The sequence below is a fragment of the Natrix helvetica genome (genome assembly GCF_964273705.1).
Source record: "Natrix helvetica genome assembly, chromosome: 3".
Classification (NCBI taxonomy): Eukaryota; Metazoa; Chordata; class Lepidosauria; order Squamata; family Natricidae; genus Natrix; species Natrix helvetica.
In genome coordinates, this window is record NC_138549.1 from 57,048,782 (window position 1) to 57,070,878 (window position 22,097).

General features: G+C 42.7%; 1 protein-coding gene across 1 annotated transcript in view; it reads right to left on the reverse strand.

Annotated features, from left to right (window-relative positions):
• The window catches only part of ALOX5 (arachidonate 5-lipoxygenase), a 298,340-nt gene that overhangs the window by 237,720 nt on the left and 38,523 nt on the right, over positions 1–22,097 (reverse strand). The window contains exon 3 of the mRNA XM_081949557.1: positions 18,261–18,342. Within this exon, the coding sequence (XP_081805683.1) occupies positions 18,261–18,342 (82 nt within the window). The remainder of the gene's footprint in view (positions 1–18,260; positions 18,343–22,097) is intronic.

The following is a 22,097-nucleotide window of genomic DNA, read 5'->3' on the forward strand; positions in this document are numbered from 1 at the left end:
ACTCCTGACCTGGTCCATCCCCCCCCCCCATCCCTGGAACCCCTTACAATTTTTAAAAAACAATTAGTTAAAAAACCCCTCAAAGAACGCTTCCTCCACCTCTCTGGGTTAATCAACCCGTCCTCGAGGTGGGCCCTTGAAAGGGCTGGAGGCCATAACTGCGAGAGGGGGGACTCTCGCAGCCGCAGTAGGTCTAGCCTCGAGTATAACATGTTAGAACAGGGCTAAAACACATCAAGTGGGAGCTGTCGATGTTAGTATGGGTTAGTGAAACAACAGTTTCCCACTAGGGGATAAATCCACATCCTAGATGGAACGGATGGAATAGTCCTGGCTGAGGGGATAGGCAGATGGATATAGTCCGCATCTTGATGGAAATGATGGGCTGATGGAATAATAAGATAAGATAGGATAAGATAGCCAACTGGTAAATAGAGAGGACTGGGAGGTAATGGGCGGTAGGGGCAGGTAGCCCAGGTAAATGAGTGGTAAATGCATGGGGGGGGGGTTGTGATAGGCATGGCAGGGGTATAAAGTCAAACCTTCTGCCTAGGTCGCTGATGATCCTGTGGCCGCTGATGTTCCTGTGGCCTGCAGCCTCTCTGCGGCCCTCCTGCTGATCTTTTCAATTCCCTCCGGCGCCTCGGGCCTTGCTCTCCTTCCCTTCCTCCTTCCGGCGCCTCGGGCCTCGCTCGGGCCTCTCTCTCCTTCCTGCGCCCCCCCCCCGCTGGTCTGGGCTCACAGCTGATCGCTGTTCGAGCCGCTCGGTTCTTATGAGTCGCCGCCATCCTGTCATGAAGTTTCCCCTCCTTCCAGTGCAGACCAACTCCGTCTTCCAGCCCCCCTCCGTTCAGGGCCTTCACCGCCTCGCCGCTCCATACCGCTCCGTTCAAAAAACGCCAGTCAACACGCCAGCCAGCCAGCGCACTATCCACCTTCTGCTCGGCTGCCAGACCGATCTAACGGGCCAGCCTGGGTCCCGGGCGAAAGCCAGTGTGGTCAGCAACAAAAATCCCGACCCTCGAGCTGGAAATGAGGGTCGGCAGCATCCCTGCCCGTCAGAAAGCCCATCGCAATAAGCGGAGCTCAGAGGCAGACCTCCATTCCTCCGGAAGCTCCTCCTCCCCCTTCTTGTGTGGTTTGGAGGAAGCACTCAATCTGGCGGGAAGGAAAAAGATGGCCATTGCATGCCTGACCGGAGTTGTGACAGCCAACCAATGAAGCAAGCACAGAACCTGAGGACCATTGTGATTGATCAGGGTGAGATTTTTCCAACTCCTGTTGTGGAACTTGCCCCTTTAAAATAAGCCTGGGAGAAAGTGGGACTCAAAGAAGAGGAGGTGGAATTGTTTGTTTTCCACCCCCAAGACTAGCGGCAAGCAAACCTGTGAGCTATCTATAGAACTAGAAATAGAGAAAAGAGATTTTTTTTAAAAAAAAGAGAGAAGAAATTTAAAAGCTAGGAAGTCGGATTGGGGATTTAAACTACAAGATAGATTAAGTTGAAAACTTTTTGGAATATGAAATTTGATCCTCTTGGACTTTTAAGGAGATACAGATGATACAATTTAAGCTAACAAAAGAGAAAGGAGAGAAATAGAGCAACAGCAACATCTGCAAAGAAGTGAAAATAGTAACCTTGACTGCCTATTGAAGATAAGGTTGTTTGTTATAATAACACCTGCTCTAGCAAATTGTTTATATGGGACAGCAGAGATAGTGAAATATAGCAACTTTTTAAACAGTGCAGCTCTTTGAACTTAGATGAAAACTAAACAAAGTAAATAGAAGCTGGGAAATAGCAAAGAACTTTTTTGCCTTCCTGTTTGAACTTTTTTTTCTTGGAGATTTATGAGCCTGAGTGGTTGAACTTTGGGGTTTGGTGGGCATAAGTGGACTACAAATTCATCAAATTTATTAAACTTACCAAGTGAAGAAAGGATTAGGGTTTGAAGAACCTGAAGATAAACAAGTATGTATGTATGTATGTATGTATGTATGTATGTATGTATATTCCTCTTTCCTTTCCTTTTTTCCTTTCTTTTGGATTACAATAATAACAAATCTGAATTATTTGGAGACTCTGGTGGTGGATTGATTTGTGAAAATATTCTTTAAGTGGAAGTTGGTGGGGGATAGAGGAAATATTACAATAGTATTTGTGTTATTATTGATCATCTTTTCCAAATTTTTGGAGGATCTTAAGACTATTCAAAATAACTAGTACTAAGTAAATTAGGGAGAAAAAACACATCTGCATACTCAGCAGCAGCAGCATCTAGTCCAGCAAATCAAAGATCTTTGGATAGCATGTTGCAGCAGGAGAAACTGAGCACGAGTACGATGCAAACCGAATTGAAATTAATACTCCAAACATTTCAAGAAGCCACATCAAAACATTTTGAAGACATGAAGGAAAGAATGGAAAAGATGGATGATAAAATGAAGAATATTCAACAAACAATAACTAAAAATGAACAACGGATGAGAAATCAGAACAGAGAAGAAAGTGGAAGAGATGGATGATAGACTTACACGGGCAGACAAAAATTCTAAGAGAACAGTAATCATGTTGGAGATGGATAAAGCTGATTACTTCTTGAGGTTCCAGAATATCAAGGAAGAAAGGGGGGAGAATCTTGCAGAGAGAATTTAATTTAATTTTAATTTAATTAGCACTTCTAGACCGCCCCCTCTCCCAAAAGGGAGTCGGGGTGGTGTACAGTCATATCAAAAACATCGTACATAATAACAATTAAAAATTATTAGATGGATAAATACATAAATAAGAGGAGGATAAAATAGACAGAACTGTAATTGCTGAATAAATAATTTAAAATATACAAAATTTAAAACCTCAGTGTCCTATAAAATTAAGTCCCCTAAAAAACCAGTAGGAAATATATATGCCAGGAGGTAGACGTTAAGAATTATGCCAGGCCAGCCAGTCGGAACAGGTGTGTCTTCAGTTTCTGCCGGAAGGAGCGGAAGTCAGTGGTAGTTCTAATGTCGGGGGGGAGGTCATTCCAGAGGGTTGGGCCCATCACAAAGAAGGCCCTACTCCTTGGTGTCGCCCGTTGGCATTGTCTAGTGGACGGCACCAGGAGAAGCCCCTCCCTGTGAGAGCGAATTGGCCGCAGGGATGTATGTGGGAGGATGTGATCCCGCAGGTAACTAGGCCCTATGCCATGGAGCGCTTTAAAGATGGTGGTCAAAACCTTGAAACGCACCCGAAAGACCACAGGTAGCCAGTGCAGCTCGCGCAGGAGCGGTGTTACGTGGGAGTACCTAGTACTCCCCATGACTGCCCGCGCGGCTGCATTCTGGACTAGCTGCAGTCTTCGTGCGCGTCCCAAGGGAAGCCCCATGTAGAGAGCATTACAGTAGTCCAGGCGAGACGTCACCAGTGCATGAGTGACCGTGCGTAGGGCATCCCAGTCCAGAAGGGGGCGCAATTGGCGCACCAGGCGAACCTGGTGGAACGCCCCCCTAGCCACGGCTGCCACATGGTCGTCCATTGACAGCCGGGCATCTAGGAGGACGCCCAAATTGCGCGCCCGTTCCACAGGGGGCAGTTGTTTGCCCCCTATGGCCAGCGTTGGAGTCAGCTGACTGAACCGAGGTGCCGGTAGCCACAGCCACTCAGTCTTGGAGGGGTTGAGTTTGAGTCTGTTGTCCCCCATCCAGACCCCGACGGCTTCCAAACACCGGGACATCACTTCGACAGCCTCGCTGGGGTGATTTGGGGTTGAAACGTACAGCTGAGTATCATCAGCGTACAGATGGTATTCAACCCCAAAACCACGGATGATCTCTCCCAGCGGCTTCACATATGTGTTGAACAGGAGGGGCGAGAGGACCGACCCCTGTGGCACCCCACAAGTGAGTGACCTCAGGGTCGACCTCTGCCCCCGTCAACACACATTGCGACCGGTCGGAGAGGTAGGAGCCGAACCACCGTAAAACGGTGCCTCCGACTCCCATCCCCTCCAGCCGGCGCAATAGGATACCATGGTCGATGGTATCAAAAGCCGCTGAGAGGTCTAATAGGACCAAGATAGAGGAACAACCTCTATCTCTGGCCCTCCAGAGATCATCAACCAGCGCGACCAAGGCTGTCTCTGTGCTGTGCCCGGGTCGGAAGCCGGACTGGCGTGGGTCTAGATATTCGGATTCGTCAAGGTGTCGTGGAAATTGCTGTGCCACCACATTCTCAACAACCTTCGCTAAAAAGGGAAGGTTGGAGACTGGACGATAATTAGCCAGCTCCATTGGGTCCAGTGAAGGCCTCTTGAGCAAGGGCCTCACCACCGCCTCTTTCAAAGAATGCCAGAATTATTGGCAGATGCCTTGGAAGTAGACAAACAGGAGATGGTTGTTGGGATAGATGAAATATTTAGAGCATATACAAGATATACATCAAGAAATAAATTTCCTAGAGAAGTATATTTGAGATTTACTAAGAAGGCATTAAGAACAGAGATACTTCAAAGAGCAAGAGATGACCCATTGAAATACAAAGGAAACAAAATAATAGTTCTGAAACAGATCCCTAGAAGAGTAAGAGACATGAGAAAACAATACCAATTTCTGACAAGACAGTTAATTAAGCATGAAGTAAATTTCAGAGGGCTGATATCTCAGGGAATACTGGTGGCATGGATGGTTCAAAAGCATAGATTGGATACTATAGAGAAAGTAGAGCAATTTTATGATGAGCAATTTGGTTCATATGAGGAAAAAAGAAAGAGGAGATAGATGACAAGAAACAACAAGAAGAAGCATCAGGAGGAAGAAATATACAACAAAGATGAAACGGAATTAAAGGAGAGAACGGAATGAGAAGGTACAAAGATAAAAGAACAGAGAGAAGTAAAAGCGACTAGAACCACAAGACCTGTCTACAAGTAAAACTATGGAAGATGAAATAAAATTAATATAAATGGATTGAATTCTTCTATTAAAAGGTAAAGAACTTTCAACAAATTAGGAAAGCTAAAATTATATTTAATTTGTCTTCAAGAGGTTCTCATCAAAAAACAACATAATAAATTATTGGAATATCACAAAATTGGGAAATTATATTCCTCATTAACACAACAAAAGAGGTGTGGTTCTACATATTAAAAAAATGATAAAAGCAAGACAAATCTTTGCAGATAAAGAGGGGAGAATTTTGATGCTATAAGCAAATACTTTTAGTAGCAATATATGCACCAAATAATAATCAGGAAAACATTTTTATGAAAAACTACACAAGAAAATTATAGCATTGAAATATGAAAATATTTATGTGATAGGAGATTTTAATGTGATTGTAGGCACAGAATTGGACTATAAAAGTAGTAAACCTAGAAAAATACTTCCAAAAACTTTCCTTAAAATGGTGGAAGAAATAGGTATTAAAGATGTATGGAGGAAGATAAACCCTAAAAGAAATCAATATTCATTTTATTCAAATAGACATGTCTTGGTCAAGAAAAAGAAACAAAATCAAAAGATGTTAGTAGAAGAACATAAGAGGCTGGAATTAGAATTAAAGAAAGAACCAAACAAGAAGATATTAAAAACTCAAATGGAACTAATAACACTTAAAATGAATCTACTAGATCCGTGATGGCGAACCTAAGGCATTGCCCTGCCAGCTGACTTCAACTTTCATTTTTGGCTGTTTCTTGCCCTCTGGAGGGCGAAAAGCAACCTAAGTTCAGGAAGGGACTTCTGAGTTGCCTGTAGGACCATTTTTTGCCCTCCGGAGGCTTCAGGGAAACCTCCGGGGAGACGGGAGATGCTGCTTTAGCCCTCCCCAAGCTCCTAGAAAGCCTCTGGAGCCTGGGGAGGGCGAAAAATAGGTCCATCGCGTGCCAAAAGTGGGGGGAGGGGAGGGGTCAAACATGCATGTGTGTGGGGAGCTGCGCACATAGAATTATGGGTGTGGGCACACCCACACATGACCCCACTGCGCTTCCACTTTTGGCACACGATGGCAAAAAGTTTAGCCATCACTGTACTAGCTAAAGAGTAATTGGCACAAAAAATTAAAAATGCTAAACAGAATTTCTTTGAAAATGTGAATAAGCCAGGAAGATGTCTGGCATATAAATTGAAAACAGAGAAAGAGAAGAAATGGGTTGGTAGATGAGAAAGGAACTTTACATTATCAAAATGAGGATAAAAAAATAATTCAAGACTATTCTGAAAATCTGTATAAACAAGAGGAAGTTTCAGACGAGAAAATTAAACAAATTTGGAAAAAGCAGAATTACCTAAAAATACCAGAAGCCATGAAAGCTATGTTAAATGAACAAATATCAATGATGGAATTGTCAGAAGTGATTAAGAGATAAAAGAGCAATAAAACACCAGTACCAGATGGATTACCAGCAGAATTTTATAAATATTTACAATATACTCTAGGCGTATCAATATTGGAAGTTTATAATAAAGTATTGATTGACGCGAAGGTATCAAATTCGTGAAGCAAATATTACCTTGATTCTGAAAGAAGACTCAGATTTAATGCAGATAAAAAACTATAGGCCCTTATCTCTACTGAATGCTGATTACAAAACATATGCTTCAATAATAGCAAAGATTAAAAAGATTTTAAATGAATTTATACATCCAGACCAAAATGGCATTTTACCTAAGAGACCGATTAAAAACAACATGAGAATGATTTTAAATACATTGGAATATTATGAAGCACACCAGAGGTGGTTCCTCCCGGTACGGTATGGTACGCCAGAAGAGGTAGTGAAAATCTGGTAGCCATGCGCCAGGACCAGTGAAAGAAACAAACAGCTGAGGAAGAAAGAGGAGCGGAGGCCTGGGCTGTTGAAAGAAGTGCCCACACTTTGTTCTCTTTGAGAGCTGCCTTGCTTGCCATGAGGAGAAATGAGGGAGAGAGGGGGAGGAGAAAGCCAAGCTTCTGCTAGGGACAGCCTTCTCCTCCCTCTCTCCCCCTGATTTCTCTCCCATCATGCTCGCTGCGGAAGGAGGCAGGGATGCTGGCTGGCCCTCACTTCTCTTACTGTTTGCCATCGCTGCCCCTGCAGCCAGGCTGCTGCAGCCCCGCCTGCCCTGCTTAGCTGGGTGGCTGGCCGGGAAAGTGGCAAGGGGGTGAGCACCGGCCAGTATCCCTGCCTCCTTCCTCCAAGAGATGCTGCAGCTCTCAGAGGGAGGAGGCAGGGATGCTGGCTGGCGCTCGCTTCCCTTACCACTCGCCACCGCCTCCCCTGCAGCCCACCAGCTGAAGCCCTGCCTGCCCTGCTTAGCTGGGTGGCTGGCCGGGAAAGCGGCTAGGGGGCGAGCGCCGGCCAGCATCCCTGCCTTCTTCCTCCGAGAGCTGCTGCGGCTCTCGGAGGGAAGAGGCAGGGATGCTGGCCGGTGCTCGCTTCCCTTACCACTCACTACCGCTGCCCCTACGCGACGGAGCATTACCTGCTTCCACCCCGCCAGCTGGCTGCACCCTGGGCCCCACCTGCCCTGCTTAGCTGGGCGGCTGGGCAGAAAGCAGTGAGGAGGCAAGTGGCGGTGAGCAGTAAGGGAAGCAAGCACGGGCCAGAATCCCTGCTTCCTTTTTCTGAGAGCCGCAGCAGCAGGGGAAACCGAGGTTTCTTTGCCAGCCTCCCAGCTGATCCAGCCCCCCCTTACACACACCCTTCACACTACAGCAAGCGCAGTGTGTGTTTGTGTGTGACACGTGTGCCTTCCATGGCGTGCCCAACACCTTCAGACACCCACCAGGTCACCCGCCGAGCGGCAGAGAAATCGGGCTTTGGCAAAAGGAAAAAAAGCCATTTGAAATTAGCCCTTTCTGTTGCTCTGCTAAAAAGGCGGGAACCGCGGTCAGGAGATAACAGGATGACTAATCATATTCGGTTAACCCCCAGAGCGGGAAGAGGCTGAATTGGGGGATCTATGAGTTGGTTTATAGGACACGGATGGCCGTGATCATAGGATTTGTTGGGCGTCGGTTTTAATTCATAGAATATATCTACGAATAAAACTGGAAGGGATGTGTGTGTGAGTGGGGGGAGAGATAAAGAAAGAGAAAGGAAGGAAGGAAGGAAGGAAGGAAGGAAGGAAGGAAGGAAGGAAGGAAGGAAGGGAGAGAGAAAAAAGAGGGAGACAAAGATAAAAAGAGAAAGAGAGAGAGAGAGAGAAAGAGAAAGGAGAAAGAAAGTGGGAGAGAGACACAAAAGAAAGAAAGGAGGGAGGGAGGGAAGGTGGGAGGGAGGGAAGGAAGGAAGGAAGGAAGGAGAGAACATGACCACAATTGAGCCCAAAATGTTGGTTGCTAAGCAAGAACGTTGTTAAGTGAGTTTTACCACATTTTACAAGTTGGCCATGCCCACCTGGTCACATGACCGCCAAGCCACATCCACAAAATAGGTCACACCCAGAATAGGTAGTAAAAAAAATTGAAACCCACCCCTGAAGCACACCCTGGGAAAACAAATGGTGTTGATCTTTTTAGATGCGCAGAAAGCATGTTCAATTAAAATTTATGGACTTTGGTGAGAGATGTTTTAACATGATAAAGGCAATATACCATAAACCAACAGCAAAAGTGATGGTAAATGGAGATACAACAGAGAATTTTAATATTAAAAAAAGGTATAAGACAAAGATGTCCGCTATCTCCAGTACTATTTATATTGACACTGGAAGTGTTAAATAGAAATATTAGACAAAATATAGAAACTAAAGGTATGAAAATAAAAAAGGAACAATATAAATTACAGGCATTCGCAGATGATTTGGTCTTTATTTTGGAAGACCTACAAGAAAATGGACCTAAATTAATTAGGAAAATAGAAAATAGAAAATAGTTCAAAATGTTACAGATACACAGAAAAAAGAACTACCAAGGAAAATAGGTTTACAGATATTTAAGAAAGTTAAATATTTAGGAATTCAACTAACGGCAAGATGTGTAACGATTAAACGAGCATAATATGCCACACTCATCAATTGGAAGGCTTAAATCCAGGAAAAAAAAACCTGATACTTGCACAGCAGCAGCATAACACTAACGTTGATGTCAAATCCCAGTGGAAAGTAAACTGGACTATCACATGTCCATATCCCCCCCACCCCCAATGATCTGACACAAAATTTAGCAAGTTTCAATGCTACCCACCAGTGCTGGAAAACTCTGAATAGGAACCACATCTTGCATGGCATACGCCAAGTTTAAATGGGGCAGAGTATAGTCCCCTGAATGTGACTGTGGTGCTTTTTGTCAGACACTGGAATACATAATGACTAACTGCCATTTGAGAGCTTATACAGAAGGAAAAGCAGACTTTCTCCAACTAATAAATATGTAATTGGATAAATGGCCTATATATTAATATATAGAACATTTATTCTATTTTTATTAATCAATGTATTTTAAAATGTAACCTACAACATATTTTTTTAATTTCTCAAAGTTTACAAAATTGACTACATATTTCCATCATACCTGTACTATAGCATGTTTCTTTTATATAATTTTATTACTTATTTATTTAGAAATTTTATTTGCCACCCATCTCGTATCCAATGACTCTGGATGGCTTATTACTGTTATTTAGGTGCTCTATCTCAGCGGCCCCCAACATTTTGGACACTAGGGACTGGTTTCATGAAGAAAGGCTTTTCTGTGGACCGTAGGGGTGTGGTTTCACACATTGCCTGCATCTTGCATATGCATGGATAGGGCTTCACTTGTTTGCACAGACCTGTTTCTGGCATGCCGCAGACCTGTGCCAGTCTGTTTGACGAGAGGTTGGGGGCCTGTGCTTTAAGCCATACACTAAATAAATACCAGTTGGTTTTAATCCAGATTATAATATAAATCTACAATACTAAAATGGCAATTGCCATACTTATAGATTACCTCTACCAAATTCAGCACTGGCAGAGTATATCTATCCTGACAGATACCATCAATCAGATATCTTTCTGGCCTAGTTGAGGGAATTGGGAGTGAGTGGCATGGTTCGTTAGTGATTGTTTTCCTTCCTCTGAGTTTGTTCAAGTAAATGATGATAAAGGAAAAAAGGGCCACTATCCTTTGGTTTACAAGTTGCCACAGGATCCGATTCTCTCCTTGCTTCTGTTTAATATCAACAGAAAAAGCAGTATGGACTCCCAGTAAGTTTCTGGGTGCATTTCAAGGCCAGTTGTCATCTGTAAAATATTAAATAGTATGGGACAGGTTACTTGTGGCACCTGTTATTCTCAGTGGCTTCTGCCCATTTCACTGATCAAGCAGAATGGGGATATTACAGATCTCCTTTATGGAGCAGTTTCACTTCGTGGATCTTAGGAAGTGTACTTTTTCTGTCATGGAACCTACCTAATGGAACAGCCTCCTCTTCACCAATACCCCTCCCTCAAGATTCAGATGTCTTTGAGCCCAGAAGGACCTGAAGGCCTGGCCTTTCCTAAGCACTGGGGGCAGATGTTAATGGAGACGATGTATGTGTGGGACATGCTGATAAAACAATATTACAGTGATGTCAACTTTGTTCTTTGAATGGGTTATGTATTACTTTATGTTGTAACTTTTAACTGGTTCATTGCTCAGAATTCTCATCGATAAGAAGCTATATAATCAGTGGTGGGATTCAAATAATTTAACAACCAGTTTACCCAGGGTCAGGTTGGCCATCATGGGAAGCTTGGCCCATCCCCGTCCTCCAGCTCCGCTGCACATGTGGGACAAGCCACTCATGACGGCCAACCTGACCCTGAGAAAATCGGTTGTTAAATTCCCCCTGAGAGAAGTAGAATTATTCCTGTAAAGAAAAGAACCACAGTAACTCCATATTTAAACTCTGTATAACCTAACCATCTGTGAGACATTAAGATAAGGAGTTGTGTAAGAAACTTTTGGGGGCGAAACACAGTTATACACTGATTAGTACATTCCAGTTCAGGTCAGGGTAACATTGGCAGGAAAGAAGCTGTCATGTTAGGATTGATAATATTGTTATGAAGAAATGTGGCAAGAGGATTTCCTGGGGGATTTCTTGTTCGCAAAATTACTGTGAAATAGCCAAAAACGTATCTGACATAAGATAGGCAATGAGAATGAGGGGGGTTGTGTTTTTCTTCTTTGCTGAAAATCTATTGAAACCTATACTTTTCTTTCTCCTAGGAGAGAACCCTTTTGCAAAAACTTTATAATAAATTGTTCTTTTCATTTTTCATGGTCTCCTGATTTTTCACCTAAGGTAGTTTTACATCTCAAAACTGGTGCCCAAACAGAGACTGAATACATTTGTCTGCTGGAGAAAGATTTTACCTGAAAAGCCGGGGGCAACTACTCCAGGTTTTTGGAGTCTGGGAAGGGTATTTTCCAGGGGGATTGCTCTTCATCAAACTGAACTGACAAGAGGCTTGAACAAGCAGCAGGAAAACCCAAGCTGAGAGAGAGACCAGGCAACATCAGTGCACCAACCCAGGTGAGTAATAAGTACAGGGTACTTAAGGGAAGTCTCACTGGGTGGTCTAACTAATCAGGAATGACTGATGGTGATGCGTGTTGAATGGCATGGAAGAGATTAGAGATCTCTTTGGATGTGCTATGGTGGGTCTTCCTCTGCATTTTCAGAGGTTAGACAGTGTTGAGTGGATTTTTTAAGGGAAAAGGAGTTCAATGAGGGAAGAAGTAAAAGTAAAAATAAGTAAAAGGCTTGGGTGTAAAAATGGGGGCCCAGATTGAAAAGTTTTTTAAGGATCCTAAGAATAATAGTGAAATATCCTCTATTCCTCCCCCCTCCCTTAGGGGAATTGTTAACTCAATGGAGAGAGGACTGGCTAAGTCAGTATACAAAGCAGTTAGATAAAGTAACAATGATTGAATTCTGCACAAGGATTTGGCCAAAGTTTATTTTAATAAAGCCAAATTATAGATGGAGTAAATTTGGGGAATCAGACCCTTATTGGATAAATGCTTTAAAAGGGGTGCTTGAGAAAAAGAAATTAAAAACTCAGCTGTTGTATGTTGAACCATGGTTACATGTTCAGTGGTTTGATCCATTCCCCCCAGAAACTGCTAAAATATTATATAGAAAGAAGGAAGGGGGGGGAAAAGGTTGGGACCCATTAGCATATGCCACTTGCTCCTGCTCTCCTCCTTATAATCAAGATGGAGCAGGAGCAGGGGCTGGGGCTGCAGATTAAGGTAGAAGTGAAGGAAAAAGTTTGGCAACAAGGCAATATCAGCAGAAGGAACTGGATGATTTACAAATAAATGTCAGGAATTATCCAAATCCTTCTGCCAGGGTTACAAGATCACGAGTAAAGAAAGATACCAAAATGATTCCTTTAAGGGAAATGCCAAATGGCATTAACTGGTTCAGGGGTGCCTATAACTACTTTTGTAAATGTGCCCCTTACATCAACAGATTTAAGAAATTATAAGACACATATGCCATCTCTGCAGGCAGATCCCATAGCATTGTCTGAATAGTTGGATCTGTTTTTGGGACCTAATATTTATATGTATGCTGAGTTACAACACATTTTGGGATATTTGTTTTCCCCAGAAGAAAGAGCACAAATAAGAAAAGCTGCTATGGCTTATGAAGATAAAACCCAAGTGGGGGCAGCTAACCCAATAGCATCCGATACTAAGTTTCCATTGGTAGATCTAGATTGGGATAATAATGATCCTGCAGAAAGGGGACAAATGAAAGATTTAAAATGAATTGTACTCCAGGGAGTGAGAACTGCCATACCTCAAGGAAATAATTTAAAACTTTCGAGGTAGGTCAGCTGAAAGATGAAACACCATCTGTGTTTTTAAATAGGATTAAAGACTGTCTGAATAAATATTCTGGTCTTTCTCCTGAAACACCAGCTTATGATTCTCTGATGAAAATATAATTTGTAACAAAGGCTTGGCCAGATATACAGAAAAAATACAGAAAATTGAAGACTGGGCTAACACTGACATTATAACTCTGTTAAAAGAGGCTCAGAAAGTTTATGTAAAGAGAGATGAAGCAAAAAGCAGACAGAAAAGCCAGACGATGGTGTCTGTCATTGAGGCAGCTAACAAGCTGACAGACAAGAAGGAAGGATTTGGCAGAGGCATTGGGAAACAGCCTGCCACAAATGAGTGGAAACACCCTAGAGGATTTCTTCAGTAGAGGAAGCCAGGTGTAGGCAGTAAGAAATGTTTTGCATGTTGTAAGAAAGGGCATTTTGCAAAAAAACTACCCAGATAAGGGAAAAACTCAGAAAAGAGAACAATACCTATACACCCTCATGGGAGATGAGGAAGATTAGGAAGGAGAGGAATATGTGTTTTTAATAGATACTGGGACAACTAGGACATCAATATGTAAAATGCCAAAAGGAATTGAACGGGATGGGGAAATAATGAGAATAAAAGGAATAAAAGGAGTAAAAGGAGATCCATTTGGTGACCAGTAGTGAAAAATGTGTGTTTAAAATGAGGAACATGTAATATAAATTTAGATGTAATGTTAGTACCAGAAGCAGGGATCAATTTACTGGGAAGAGATGCCCTATCCCTACTGGGATGAGAGATTAAATTTGCAAAAAAACACTAATTCTATAAACATGTTAACTGAGGAACAAGAGAAACAAATAGACCCTCTGTCAAGGTCGCTTTTGTCTCTGCACCTGGCCGGGTGTAGATGGGAAGAATCTGTCTTCGTGGCAGTGAAAAATTGGACTATGTGATAAACGTGTGGGTGTTGGGGCAGGATCTTGAACTTTCAACTGGGTGGGAAAACCTGGAAGCTTTCAGATTCGAGTTTTCCCAGATGTGCCAACATGACATCTCTAATAAAGTGGAAATTTGAGGAAACACAAGCCTTGGAGTTTTATTTGATTGGGGGTGTTTTTTGGAACCCTGACACCCTCTAGTTTGGGAGGCAGAAGGTAATAGGGGTGTCTTGGATATTCCTCCTTTAAAGGTAAACTTGAAGGAAGGAGCTGAACCAATAAAACAGAAGCAATACAATATACCAATGGAGGTTAGGAGAGAATTGGAGAAAGTAAAAGAGACACTGTTCCAAGATAGGTTAATAGAACATGCCAATATTACCTGTAAGAAAACCTGATGGGACAGTTCATCTATTTCATGATCTACGCAAGGTGAATAGTATTGTTGTTGGCCGCCGTTCTGTTGTTCCGATTCCTTATATGCGTTTAAGTCATATACCACATAGTCATAAATATTTTAGTGTGATAGATTTGAAAGATGCTTTTTGGACCTGCCTTTTAGCAGAAGAACCAAGAGATCTTTTTGCTTTTGAATGGACTGATCCAGATACATACTGTAATCAACAGTATAGATCTGTGATGGCAAACCTTGTTTGTCTTTAATATTTTTTTATTTGACATTTTCCAAACATTAAAATCACAATGACACTTTTACAGCTTTCTGTTATCGGTATTTATTTTTTCTGATTTCAGGTTTTCCATTTTCCATTCTATTATTTTATACATATTCTTCTTTATTTCATACTTTCTCATTTTTAAAATATATACTTCTATATACAATATTTCCATCTCTATTGCTTTCTAAATATATGCCATCTCTTTTCATTGTGTTTGCTATGTGTTCCTTATGCAGGGGAGAGAGCAGGGAGGTAGTGCATGGCCGTGCCACACCCATAATGCTATGTGCACAACCCCAGTGCATAACCAGCACTCTCCCCCCATTTTTGGTGTGCTTTTTTCCCCCTCCCCAGGCTCCAGAGGCTTTATAGGAGCATGGAGAGGGTGAAAACAGCCTCCCCTGCCCCGCCAGAGGCCCTCTGGAGGCTTCAGGAGCTTCCCTGAAGCCTCTGGAGTGCGGAAAACCAGCCCTACGGGCAAACTGGAAGTTTGGGCCAGCTTTAGCCCTCCGGAGCCTTCAGCTTCCCTGAAGGCTCCAGAGGGCAAGAAAACGACCCTACGAGCAAACCAGAAATGACTTCCGATTTGTCTGTAGGGCCGTTTTTCATCCTCCGAAGCGTTCAGGAGCCTTCAGGAGGCTTTCCTGAAGACTCCGGGGGGCTAAAACTGGCTCTATGAGCAAAACAGAAGTACGTTTCCGAACAGCGCATGCGTGCTGGCCAGCTGACAAGGCAATGCCTCACGTGCCCTGACAAATGGTTCTGCATGCCACCTGTGACACGCATGTCATAGGTAGGCCATTACAGGTATAGATTGTGCGCTTTACCACAGGGATTTTTAGAGTCTGAATTTGTTTGGGTAAATGTTGGAAGAAGTGTTGGAAAAATTTAGCCCAACCAGGGGTATACAGTTGTTTCAGTATGTGATTTATTGCTATCAGGAGAAAAGAAAGAAGAGGTAGAGGAAGGTACAAATGAATTGTTGAATTTCTTAGGTCATCAAGGCTTGAGAGTTTCAAGGAAGAAATTGCAGTATGTGGAACCTGAAGTAAAGTACTTAGGACATTTGATTAGTCAAGGGAGCAAGAAAATAAATCCAGAAAGAATAGAAGGGATAGTAACACAGCCCTTACCAAAGACAAAAAGTGACGTTAGAAAGTTGTTAGGATGGTAGGGTACTGTATATTTGGATAAATTGATATACAGACAAAGTCAAATTCCTATATTGTAAGTTGTTGGAAAAAGAGCCATGGGAAGTTGTTTAGAAGGAAGGTAATAAAGATAAGTTTGAAGAGTTAAAGAAAGCTATGATACAAGCCCCTGTGTTGAGCTTGCCTAATTTAAAGAAACCCTTCCATTTGTTTGTAGCAGTGGAGGAAGGTATTGCCAAGGGAGTACTGGCTCAAACATGGGCTGGAAAAAAGAAACCAGTAGTGTTTTTGTCAAAAGTGATGGATCCTGTGGTGTGGGGCTGGTCTTTATGTGTATAAGCTGTAGCTGCTACTACACAAGCTTCCTAACAGACAGGAAGCAGCAGGTGAAGCTAGGCAAAATCACATCAGATACCTGTACAATTAGCACAGGAGTCCCCAGGGCTGTGTGCATTCTCCTCTTCTCCAGGGGTAGGTTCTGGCAGGCACTATTGCCAATTCGCTCATGTGCGCGCCGCAGGGAATGGGAAATGGAGCGGCCAGCACGAGAAAAGGAGGAGCAGGTAGAAGAAAGAGGGAAAGCGGTCTCCTTCTTCCCATGCCGGCTGCTCCGTTTTCCATTTTTCCATTGCAGCATCGCGCCACTTGCCCCACCCACCACTACCCAGATGCCCTTGCTTCCCCCAAGCATTTTTTTGCCTACTTTTTTCAGCTCAGTCACATTTCCCTGCCGCATTTCTCGCCATCATGTGCAGGGAAACAAAAGTTTGTGGGACTAAAAAAAAGTTCAATCAATTCCAACTTTGTGACTTTTTTTTTGCAAGAAGTTGGAATTGATTGATTGACCTTTTTATTAGTCCAACAAATTTTTGTTTCCCTGCACACAATGGCAAAAAATGCAATGGAGAAACGCAATGGAGCTGAAATCAGGTTAGCCAAAAAATGCTTGGGGGAAGTGAGGGCATCTGGGCACTAGGCACTGAAATGGGCCTTTCTCTCTCCAGCAGCTGCCCAGGCCCACTGGAGGGAAGGCCAGCATCTACCAGCACTTCAATGCAGCAGCAAACTATCATACGTACATCCGCAGCTCAGGTTTCTAACAAATCACCTTCCAGAAACTTTTGTCTGATGCATTTCTCCTCTTAAGATCAAGTTGCAATAACCAAGTGCTTTTCCCTATGCACCTCAAGCACGAAATTCTAACTCTGCCCACTTCCATTGCAACACCCATTGAGTTCCTCTCAAAAGGAGTTTTGTACTTCTGAGTGTGTTGAGCCTTGCAGAATTTGAGGCTGAGGGAGCGGGGCCAAGAGAGTCATGGGAGGTAGCCTCAAATTTCACATGGTCGCCTCCAGGACATTTGCTCGGGAGCTGCCTCTGCTTCTCCAGAAGCTTCTGCTCTAATCCTCTATCCTGTCTCATCCTATTGCTCTCTCCTCGCTCTTTCCGGGTGTGTGTCTCGGTGCCTTCTCCACATAATTTTCCTCCGAAATCTGTTTTGACTTCGGTCTGCCTTTTAATCCTGCTCTTCTGCCTACCTACCACCTGTCTGGCTCCCTCTATTTTCCCAGTGGGAAAAGGTTCTCCTTTCCTTTCGCCTCAATCAGAGTCTGGGTCCTCTGAATCAGCTGCATAGGTTTATTCCTCAATCATCCCCTCCCCAAGGTTGCCTTTTGCTTCTCCTTCAACCCCAATTTTTAACTTCCCCATCTCTCCTGCATAGGAAGTTGAATGAAAACCAGACATGTTCCAGAAAACACAGATTCATCATAACTGGTTTGCCAAACTCAACAAAAAATTAGCTACCGGTTCTGACAAACTGGTGAGAACTGGCTGAATCCCACCACTGATATAAATGGGTTATAAAAATTGGAGTGAATTATTTATTCAAAGACACTGACTATGGCTATACATTTCATTCTTACTCAAAATTCCAATGTGATCCATAGGATCAATAATGAATGTGTTCTAAAAAATTCAACATATTTTAAAAGTATACAAAATAGATTATTCAAAGCTAAATAGTAAAATTAATCCCACCCAACAAAGTAGACATACTGTATTTTTTGAAGTATAAGATGTACCTTTTTCCCTCAAAAAAAGAGGCTGAAAATCTGGGTGCGTCTTTTACACTGAATACAGCATTTTTTTGCCTCTTGAAACCCCACCCCCTTCACCAAAATGGCGGTGCATAGCCTTTAAGAGGCTTTCAGAGTGCTCCTGGGGGGCTGGGGAGGGTAGAAATGAGCAAAAAATGGGCTGTTTTTTGCTCAATTTTGCCCCCCAGCCCCCAGGAGCACTCTATAAGCCTTCTAAAGACTATGTATGCCCTTTTTTTGAAAAATGGGCACATTTTCGCAAAAAAGGGCCCGTTTTCGCGAAAAATGGGCCATTTTTGGGAGGTCTGCACAGTGCAAAAACTTTTTTTAATTTGCTTCTTCAAAATCTTGGTGCATCTTATACTCCAAAAAATACAGTATGTTTCAAAGTATACTTACTGTAAAAAAAAATCTGAAATTATATTTAATGAGATTTCTTTCTTCAATATACTATTGAAAATTATAACAAAACAGGACATTTGGAGAGGAGAAGTTGGAATTTCACAGGACCGGATGATTCTTGTAAGGTTTTATGGTTTTTATTTAATGGTGGAGGAAATTCCTGGACCCTCACACAAGACTATGAATTGTATTCAATCCCTGAAATAGTTGCTGATTTTATGAAAACTCACCTATACAACTTCTGGCGTTCTTCCAATTCCTTATGTCTGTGATGCTTAAGGATTTGAGTTTTCTCATCATCAAAAAGCTTGGCTGCAGAAGTAATGATATGAAATGATAATTTAAAGATATGAAATATACAAATGATTTATTTTTAGTTAATGTATTTTAAAATCTTTACAATAAAAAGGATTGCCGGCAGTTTATATGCTTTTAGGAAATTATTAGTTTTCCTCCCCGTCAAATTGATAGAGGGGCCACTTTCAATGACTCTGAGCTCTACATGGTCTGTTCAATATTCCTCAGTATTATTTATTTATTCATTCATTCATTCATTTCTACCCTGCCTTTATTATTTTTAATAATAACTCAAAGCAGAAAACATTATCCATCCTAATTCTCAAGCATTCTAATTTCTGAAGGTAATGCTATACTGATAGGGGCCATTGTGGGATCTTTTTCTATATTAATTAAAATTTCAACTGAAGCATATCATCAGGTCTTTCCAATAGCTGAGTTTGACGTATCTAAAAAAATGCTCTTGGGCATTACTGTTAAGTGTCCACCAGACTCTTAGTATTTGTCAATGTTTTGTTCCTGTGCAATCTAGAATAACATTAACTTTTTTGTTAATGTGGCCAAGTATTTCCTTCCTAATCATAATTTTCATGGTGTTCATTTTTAAAACAGGAAGTGAGAGTAGTATACTTTTTTATATCTTGTCAAAGATATATGGTTTATATTCAAGCATATTAATCTTTGGTCTATAGTCAAGCATAATGTTAAATATTGTAATAACATTATTGCAACAGGAATAGGCCTAATTTCCACCTCCTCTTGGGCTTCTATTCATAGGAAATGACCCCTATTTTTAATGTTTACCACAAATTGTCATATCATGTGACATTTTAAGATTTCAGTTTAAAAAATCCAGTTAAGAAAACCAGTCTAGTGTTTATTTTATAAAATTTAGGAGGAAGTACTCCAATCTCCCCAATGTTTTCTTTAGAATAACAAGGATTGGAGGTACAAAACCTGGATGATGTTGCCTGAATCCAATTGTGATAAACCATGGTTGGTTACATTAAAACCAGGAACTACTACAATCAAAATAACAAGCTCAGCATCTCAAAAGCCATTCTTAGAACTAACAAAATCATACAACTGAACCAATAGAAATTATCAATATAACAAGAGATATTTCAAAATTTATAAAGTACAGAGATATATCGAATTTAAATATTGTACAGTTTGCTTTACATTCCACGATGCTTTTGGGTGACAAAAAATATCAGAAAATTAGTTGCAAAACCTATTATGTGATTTCTTCCAGAATAGCAACACATTAGTAATGGTCATCTTCAAAATTCTTTCCCTCCGATTATGCAACCAACATTTGCTATAAGCTTTATGTCGTACATAAACTAATCATTTTGATTCTTTGATCAATCTATTATTCTAATAAGCAAAAATGGATTCTAATGAGGAAAAAATGGATACTAATGGTGTCCAAAGCAACTCACTGCTTTGATCAGAAAATTGAAACTAATATTATCCTGCAAGCTCTAACCCTTTAGAGCATAAACACAATTTGTGGCACATTTAAGAAAAAAAAAGGTGGAGCTTGCATAGTACTACTGATGTCTGCCTGCCTTCCCTTTCCTCCCCCATGGGTTTGTTGATGGATTTAGAGCAGGGATGTCAAACCTGATTTCATTGTAGGCCACATCAGGGTTGTGTTTGACCTCAGGAGCCGGGACGGGTGTGGCCATCTTGACATCACTTGTGTCGGGGGCATCTGTGGTGGCCCAAGTGCACTGCCAGCGAAAATGGGCTCCACAGCTCTATTTTCAGTGGCAACGGCCTCCTGCCGCCCTCTGCCAGCATATATGTAGCTAGGGGGGAGGCGCATGCGGCCCCTGAGCTCCGTTTTTGCTTGCAGAGGGCGGCAGAAGGCCATCACAGCCAAAAACAGAGTCCGGGTGGCTTCCTGAGCTCTGTTTCCCTGACAGAGGCACCGCGGGCTGGTTCTTTGCTGTTTCTAGGACAGCTCTGTGGGCCAGATCTAAGAACCCCGCAGGCCGGGTCCAGCCCCCACTCCTTGAATTTGACACCCCTGAGTTAGAGGGAGAAATTAATCACCAAATATTTATTTGCTGAGTATAACCACCAAGGAGGCAGATCAGTGTCTAATATCTGCCAAAAGCCAAGTCAGGAAAGATGAAGTACAAAAGTAACTTAAAACAGAACTGAAAGGTTTTTTTTGGCTATGTCAAGAAGAAAAAGAGTTAAGGAAGGTGAGGCCTTTGCTTCAAGAAATTTGTAGAATGATAATACCATGTTTTCCTGAATATAAGACAGGGTTTTATTTTCTTTTGATCCCCGAAATAAGGGCTTGGCCTTATTTTCGGGGAAGTCTTATTATTTTTGAGGTACAAGAGGCAGCAAGCCCCACCCTCTCTGTCCCACCACCTACTTGCCTGAGGCTGCAATGACCCAAGTTCTTCGTGCAATCTGGCCACTTGCCCTGCTTGCAGGCCTTACTGCTGGCTGGCTGCCAAACAGCTGACTGTGCTGCTCTGGCCTCGTGGGGGCTCTTCGACCTCCTGGCAGCACTGCTTTTGGCTGTCCTGCTGGGTTGCTCCTGTCTGGTGCAGGGCGAGTCGTCCCAGATCTATGACCTCTGGAGTGCCCCCCTGCTGCCAGTGAAGTTGCACTGCCCACGCCGCCTCGCATGGCCAGCATGAGAGCTAGTGCCCACCAGGGCCAGGGTCTGAAGAGTGCCAGGCTCAGCTCGTAGCCTGGAGCACCAAGTAGACTTGCAGGAAGGCGCTCAACAGCCTGAATGCGGCAGCAAGTGAAGCGGCTTGGCTTCATCAGTGGCTGCTGGCAAGGGGGCCTGGCAGGCCAGCAGCGGGGAGAGGCACTCCGAAGGTTATAGATCTCAGCCAACTCATCCCATGCCAGGCAGGAGCAGCCCAGCAGGGTGGCCGAGAGTAGCGCTGCCAGGAGGGTGCCAGGAGAGCCGAGCTCTCATGCCCGTGTGTTTGTGTTTGTGAGTGTGTGAGACAGAGAGAGAGAACAATGCAGCCAGCCAGATACAGTAACTCTCCAAGGTTGGATCGGATCTCTCTCTCTCTCTCTCTCTCTCTCTCTCTCTCTCTCTCTCTCACACACACACACACACACACACACACACACACACACACACACACGTCCCTCACACATCCCCACCTCCTCCAAGGCAGCCACATCTCTTCATTAATCTGCTTTCCAGCTCCGTTCTCCGCTACATGTGCAGGACAAGAAAAGTAGTCTGTGTGACTATGGTAAAAAAATATACCAGAAATTCAGACCTTCCAACTTCTCGCAAAAAAAAAAAAAGATCTTGTGAAGTTGGAAGTAGTCCCACAGACTACTTTTCTTGCCCTGCAAGTGGCAGTGGAGAATGGACCAGGAAAGCAGGTTAGTGGAGGGATGTGACTGCCTTGAGAGGGGTGGATGGGTAGAGATCTCTCGCTCTGTCTCACACACACACACACACACACACCACTGTTCTTTCCTTGGGAATGCTGCAGACACACGGATTGCAAAGCTGAAGGCTTCGGATAGAGATATATAATTATAAGATATCTCTTATAATTGATAACAGATAGTATTAAGAAACAAATGCGGATATTTGATCCAGGACAAATCACTAACTCTTGAGACAATTTGGCATAGAAAAGATGCCGTAGTAAATTTTCTACAAGTTGATTACAATAACAGTTTGTTAACAGAGGGTTTACAAACTTTAATCTTGTCTCTTTCTATTATTATTGTTCTGATTATTAACTGATTTGTCATTA